The sequence below is a fragment of the Malaclemys terrapin genome, chromosome 15 (genome assembly GCF_027887155.1).
Source record: "Malaclemys terrapin pileata isolate rMalTer1 chromosome 15, rMalTer1.hap1, whole genome shotgun sequence".
Classification (NCBI taxonomy): domain Eukaryota; kingdom Metazoa; phylum Chordata; order Testudines; family Emydidae; genus Malaclemys; species Malaclemys terrapin.
Genome location: NC_071519.1, coordinates 711,553 through 718,440, shown reverse-complemented (window position 1 = coordinate 718,440; position 6,888 = coordinate 711,553). Strand labels below are relative to the sequence as shown.

Below are 6,888 nucleotides of genomic sequence, written 5' to 3'. Positions count from 1 at the left end.
GGTGGGGGCTGCACCAGATGTTTGGGAACAATCTCCCCCAGTTACCCCTGTATTGACCCCAGTAGCTTGCCTGGGGAAGTTCGGTCCAATGTCCGATCCCCCACGCCATTAAACGTCAGTGCCATATTTCCCTTTGGAGTGTGTCAGGCTTCAGTGTCCAGCCCTTGGTTCCTCTGCCTTTCTCTGCTGAATTCAAGAGCCCTTTAGGAAGGAATTTAAACCCCATGATCCACTCATTGCAAGTCACTAGGACGTAGGTGCTGACATCACACAGGCGCTTCCAAACCTTCGGCCCAGCACCAGTGTCCCTGCCAGCACGTGGTGACAGCACCCGGTGCCATCTGCCTGAATGTCTGAGTCCCAGTGGGGGGTGGGGGGGGTGCAGGTTTTTTATGTGGGGGGACAGAGACCCACCTCACACTCAGGAATCTCTTCCAGTCAATTGCCTGAATGGGGGAACTGACGATGGCAAGAAATGCATCTGCAAAAGTGAATTCTACGGGCCACTCTGCCAGTTTGCCAACGATGTTATAGCCACCAACGTGAGTAAGTGTAGCCTTTTCCTTTTGGGGTGACATGCGCCCCAGTGACTGAACGCCTGGCTCTGGGTGGGCTCTTCACGGCCAGATCTCAAAGTGCTTTTCCCAAGGCAGGCCCCAGCCAGGGGGAGCAAGGAACAGGAAGGGGACAATGCGGCATGTAGCAGTGCTCATCTTCTGCATCCCTATTCACTGATGCCTACAGGGCAAAGGCCAAGGATCAATGGGCGGCCATCGGTGGGCCGGGTTGCCCTCAGGCTGCGATGCGGAGTTAGAAAGGAAGTGCCGGTGCAAGCAGGGGGCTGGGGCGGGTTATGGCGCTAGACGTGTGATGACTGTAAGGGTTTCTGCGGCTGTTTCAGGTACAGTCAAGGCTGAGGTGAACGTTCAAGTGAAGGTCGTCAACCAGAACTTCACGGAGGAGCTGAACAATAAATCCTCTCCAGTGTATATGGAATTCGAGGAGAAATTCGAAGTGCAGGTGAGGCCCAGGGGCAGGGAAATATTTATTCTGCCCTCTTACTGCTGCTGTCAGTTGCTCTTGCCCGTTTTATGCAGGAATGTGGGGGGATTTTTTTTGCCTTGCAGATGAATATAGTGTACAAGACCGTGACTGGGTACCAAGGCGTTGTCATCCTGGCGCTGAGGTGAGTGTCTGCCCAGAAACTAAGCTGCCCCCATTGCCCCGCTCCCAGACTGCACCGCTGTTCGCTAGGCGTCGGACGCTCAGAACAAGGAAGGGGCCCAGGTTTGGCACCTCTGCGGCACGGCTTTGAAATAACAAGAGCATGAGCAGGACTGGGACTGGACCCTGCACCTCCCGCTCTGGCCCAGGGGCTGGTCTGCTGTGGGTAAACACTAACATGACCCCTCCGTGAAGGCCCTCTCGGCCCTCGTCCTCCACAGAAACCTACCCCGTGACAGGCCTGGGAGTGTCAGTTCCCGAGGCTGCCAGACCCTGAAGCTCGTGGGCTGGGCAGAGCTGCTGCATTCCCGGCTGGTCACAAGAATGTGTGACCCTCGGACCTTCCTTTGGCCTGCGCCTGCCGGGGTGTTAGTGTGCAACATGGGCTAACTATTCCCCTGCATGTCAGGCAGGGTGCCCCCTGGAGAGGGCGCTCCCCCCAGATAAAGCCGGGTTCCTCCAGCAGCATCTCTGTACAGAGGGCTCTGAATCACACGGCCAAGCCGGGTGCCACCGGCAGCCCCGAGGCAGGCGCTATCTGCCTGGGAGCAGTGGGTCACTGCCCTGACTAGCTGAGGCAGCTCCCCTCCCCTTCGTTTTATGGGCAACTAACTCAGGGGTGAGAATTGCAGTGCTGTGGAGAGAACCCAGGAGTCCTGGCTCCCAGCCCGCCCTGCTCTAACCCACCAGCCCCCATTCCCCTCCCAGAGCTGGGGAGAGAACCCAGGAGTCCTGGCTCCCAGCCCGCCCTGCTCTGACCCACCAGCCCCCACTCCCCTCCCAGAGCTGGGGAGAGAACCCAGGAGTCCTGGCTCCCAGCCCGCCCTGCTCTAACCCACCAGCCCCCACTCCCCTCCCAGAGCCGGGGAGAGAACCCAGGAGTCCTGGCTCCCAGCCCCCCATGCTCTGACCCACCAGCCCCCACTCCCCTCCCAGAGCCAGGGAGAGAACCCAGGAGTCCTGGCTCCCAGCCCCCCTGCTCTAACCCACCAGCCCCCACTCCCCTCCCAGAGCCGGGGAGAGAACCCAGGAGTCCTGGCTCCCAGCCCCCCTGCTCTAACCCACCAGCCCCCACTCCCCTCCCAGAGCCGGGGAGAGAACCCAGGAGTCCTGGCTCCCAGCTCCCCCTGCTCTGACCCACCAGCCCCCACTCCCCTCCCAGAGCCAGGGAGAGAACCCAGGAGTCCTGTCTAGCAGCCCCCCTGCTCTAACCACCAGCTCCCACTCCCCTCCCAGAGCCGGGGAGAGAACCCAGGCGTCCTGGCTCCCAGCCCCCCCTGCTCTGACCCACCAGCCCCCCCTCCCCTCCCAGAGCTGGGGAGAGAACCCAGGAGTCCTGTCTAGCAGCCCCCCTGCTCTAACCACCAGCTCCCGGCTTTGTCCCCCAGGCAGGGCAGTATTGTGGTTGACCACAGCGTGATCATCGAGGCCCCCCTGAGCAATGAACTCGACAACACATTGCAGTCCGTCACCAAGCAGGTGGTGAAGCAGCTGGAGGTCATCAACACAACTACGGGGGACTGCACAGGTAGGCGGCAGGGGTCCGGCCCCTCTCCCACGCAGGGTGAGAGAAGCAACCCTGAGCACCTCCCTCTGGTGGTCACTGGCTCCGGTGCCACTGGGGGGCTGCAGGAGCAAGCCACGGTTCCCAGCCTGGCACAGGCCCCCCCAGGGCAATGGGGAGGTGATGGGATGGGAAGGGGCAGACCTGTGTCCCCCCCGGGCCATATTCACACAGTCAAGGGCCCCCTCCCTGTGACCCCCATTGTATGGCCTGGGTCCCCTCTCCTCCCAGTCTGGGTGAAAGTCTGGACAATGCCCGGCACAATGGGGGGCCCTGATCTCAGTTGTGGGGGCCCGATCTCAGCTGGGCTTTCAGTCTGCTGTGGTGCTGTAGACCCTTATTAACGACTAGCCGATGATTGCTAATGAATGATGAATGCCCTCTTGCCTCCATCTCTAGAAAAGCTCTGCTTCGTGGCTCCACCCAACCCAGTCCTCAAAAATGCCACCACAAATTTTTCGGCTGCAGGTGGGTGACCCGAACTCCTGGCGATGCGCGGCTGCCTCGTTAGCCATCAGCCTGCCCCCGCCAATGGCTCTAGGGCAGGCTGACCCCACTCAGCCTCTCGCTGACCCTTCTTTTCCCCCATCAGATACCTGCAGGCAGAGCGTCCCCCAGAACTTCGCCCAGTACTACTACCCCTACATCACCGAGAAGGGCACCCTGACCTGCCTCACCAGGTGCTCCCAGGACCTGCCAGATTTCCTGAACTGCAACTATGGGCAGTGCCAGCTGAAGATCTCCGGGCCCCAGTGCGCGTGAGTGTGCCCAGCTGGCCTGGGGTGTGAAGGATGCCAGCCACTCCCGGGCAGAGCCGGCTTTAGGAAGTGCGGGGCCCGATTCAAACAGTTTTGACGGGGCCCCGGCAGGGATGACTGGGAAAAAAAAAAAAACACGTAAAAAAACATGCAGGGCTTGTACTCACCGGGCGGCACTCTTAGTCTTCGGCGGTTTGTCCTTCACTCGCTCTGGGTCTTTGGTGGCACTGAAGGACCTGCTGCCGAAGTGCTGCTGAAGACCCAGAGCGAGTGAAGGACCCGCCGCTGAAGTGCCACCGAAGACCCGGAGCGCCGCCAGGTGAGTAAAAATTAAAAAGGAGCCTCTAGCCAGGGAAGGGATTCTCGGCCACTTGCCCCCACCCCGGCAGCCCTGCCACTGGGCGCGGGGCCCTCTTAGTCACGGGGCCCGATTCGGGGGAATTGGTGGAATTGGCCTAAAGCCGGCCCTGCTCCCGGGGGCACTTGGCCATCAACATGGGCTTGCCTGGCTTCCTCAGAGCCTGCCCTAGATGGGCTGCCCTGTCTTGGGGGGCCTTCAGCGCCTATACACTGACTCTGACCCTAATCCTAACCCCCAAACCACTCACCCTTAACCCTAAACCCAACCCTGACCCTAATCCTCACCCTAAACCGGATCCCTCAATCCTAATGCTTAACTTTTAACCCTGCCCCTAAATTCTTAACCTTAACCCTAACCCTCACCCTTAATTCTTAACCCTTAACCCAAACCCTCACCTAACCCATAACTCTAACCCTTAACCCTAAACCCTAAACTCTAACCCTTCACCCTATCCCTTAACCTAACTCTAAACCCAACCCTAACCCTAATCCTCACCCTTAATTCTTAACCCTTAACCCATAACCCAAACTCTTACCCTAACCCGTAACTCTAACCCTTCACCCTATCCCTTAAGCTAACCCTAAACCCAACCCTAACCCTAATCCTCACCCTCACCTTAAACCCTTAACCATAATCCTTAACTGTATCCCTTAACCCTTAACTCTAACCCTTAACCTAACCCTAATCTCACCCTAAACCCTTAATACTAACACTTAACCTTAACCCTAACCCCTAATCCTAACCCTCACCCTGACCTTCACCCTCATCCTAATCCTGATCTTTGACTCTTAACCCATACCCTAACGCTGAGCCTGGAGAGGGGTGGGGAGCAGCAGGGAAGGGGCTGGTGAGCGGGGCCCCAGGGAGAGGAGCTGGGGAAGGTGCATGGAGGAGCCCAGGGAAGGGCTGGAGGGAGGGGACAGGGGAGCCCCAGTGAAGGGCCAGCAGGGGTGAGAGTCATCCTCACCCCCCGCTTCTCTCTCCCCACAGCTGTGCCAACATGGATGTGTTCTGGTACCCGGACGATCGCTGCCAAACCCGTGTCAGTAAGGTGGGCGTGGGCATGGCTGTTCCCCTGGTCATCCTGTTCATTGCCGGCATTGTCCTCGCCGCCTTCCTGGTCAGAGCCAGGAATGGGGGGTCCAAAGCCAGGTAAAGGGGCCAGGTGCACACCAGGTGGGTTAGAGCAGGGGGGCTGGGAGCCAGGACTCCTGGGTTCTCTCCTCGGCTCTGGGAGGGGAGTGGGGGCTGGTGGGTTAGAGCAGGGGAGGGCTGGGGGCCAGAGGAGGGCAGAGAAGGATCCTCTATTTTTCTGTTGGGGTGGCCCCCAGGGGTGCAGTCTCAGGCGGGCAGATGCCAGTGTCTCTTTGCCCCGGGTTGCTCACGGACCTGGCCGGTGCTTTCCCCCACAGCCTGGACAGCTCTGTTGAGCAGCCAGAGGATTACGAGGAGGAAATGAGCATCTCTGGGGGCATCATCATCAAGAACGACGGAGCCTCGTACAATGGTAAGGCCCAGTCACCCCAGCCCAGTGAGTTGGACTCTCCAGCCCCAGGCAACGCCCCAGTGAGGCTGGCGAGGCCCAGGGTGATGCTGAAACTGGTGCAGCTCATGGCAGGTGTGGGGGACGTGATGCTGGGGCAGCCCCCTCCGTCTCCCCCTTTCTGACTCTGGTTCCCTTCTGGATCCACAGGGAGCGGCAGCAGAGGGACCTTCAGCCCTCATCTCTCGGCCGTGGACCCCGCCATCCCAGTAGGTGCCCTTGGCGCTGGCCCCTGGCCACTCCCCATCCTTGGCTCTGCACCAGGCCTGGGGGACGCTGCCATCAAACAGCCACTGGGTGGTGCCACTTCTCCCCCACCTGGCATCCTGGGAGGGGAGCAAGGGGGGTGGTGGGGAGAGGGGAGGTACCTGGGGAAGGGATGTGGGGTTGTGAGAGGGGAGGTGCCCGGTGTGGGTGTGGAGGGGGCTGGGGGAGGGGAGGTGTGTGATGGGGGGAGAGGGTACAGGGGGCTGGGAGATGCCTGATGTGGGGGAGGGCAGCCCCTTGGGGGCCAGCATCTGCTCCTTGAGCTCATGGCCCCTCTTTTCCCTGCCCAGATGCACATCCGGAGGCCGAAGCTCGTGAGCAGCCCCTGACCCAGTCGCGGCCCCGCCCGGGCGGTGCGAGGGGGCCCCGTTCAGGGCACTGTGAATAGCCCAGGCCCAGTCCAGCCGCCAGGCCCCATGGATCTAGGGCCCCCACCCCTAGGGGAAGGGGGCAGAATCGGTTGATAGAGCAGCTGCTGGAGATGGAGAGGGAAGGGGCCTGTACGTGCGTCCTCCCCCCCTCTGGCCCCGGTGTAAATCTGGCATAACCCACTGACGCTGCTGTCATTACCTCCATGTGAAGGAACAGTTCATGCGCCTTGCGGGGGACACGTCGGATTCCGCACCCATCCCACCCGCTCTGTTTAGTGCAATAGGATATTTGGGCACAGCAGCCAGGCCATGTCTACAAAGCACTTTAACCCAAACCTGCTCAAATGGGCCCCCCCTGCAATAAATTATTAACCTTTTTCGTGGTGGTAGTATTATTTGTAGCAGTAGCCGCAGCCGTAGCAGAAGCTAATGCCATCCTGGGATACATAAATGGGGGAATGTCAAATAGGGGCAGAGAGGTGATTTTTGTGACACTCTGTACCTCATGGGAACACCCAGCACCCCCTGTTCATCCTTGTAAAATGATTCTGTGGTGTCCAGTGCAAAGTTTGTCATGTCTGGTGTCTTTGGAAGGCTCGTGATTCACTGAACATCGTTATTATAGTAATGTTATAGGTTATAATTTCATGTATATAGTTCTAAGGGTGAAAACGTGTCCTCATGGCTTAAAACAAGCCCAGGCAAAAACTCTCCAGGAGCAGAGGGGCAGTTCACACCTCATCAGGGCACGTATGGGACAAACCCAGCCCAGCCTCACAGGAACAAAGGACACTGGCCTA

The 6,888-nt window shown here is 59.4% G+C and overlaps 1 protein-coding gene across 1 annotated transcript in view; it reads left to right on the top strand.

Moving 5' to 3' along the window:
- Positions 1-3,159: 3,159 nt before the first annotated feature.
- LOC128823322 (mucin-3B-like) overlaps positions 3,160-6,888 on the top strand; it is a 4,045-nt gene continuing 316 nt past the window's right edge. Inside the window, exons 1-6 of the mRNA XM_054005563.1 lie at positions 3,160-3,256; positions 3,381-3,546; positions 4,898-5,059; positions 5,320-5,414; positions 5,601-5,659; positions 6,008-6,888. The exon at positions 6,008-6,888 is cut by the window's right edge and continues 316 nt beyond it. Coding sequence (XP_053861538.1) covers positions 3,160-3,256; positions 3,381-3,546; positions 4,898-5,059; positions 5,320-5,414; positions 5,601-5,659; positions 6,008-6,046 — 618 coding nt within the window. The 3' untranslated portion in view covers positions 6,047-6,888. The remainder of the gene's footprint in view (positions 3,257-3,380; positions 3,547-4,897; positions 5,060-5,319; positions 5,415-5,600; positions 5,660-6,007) is intronic.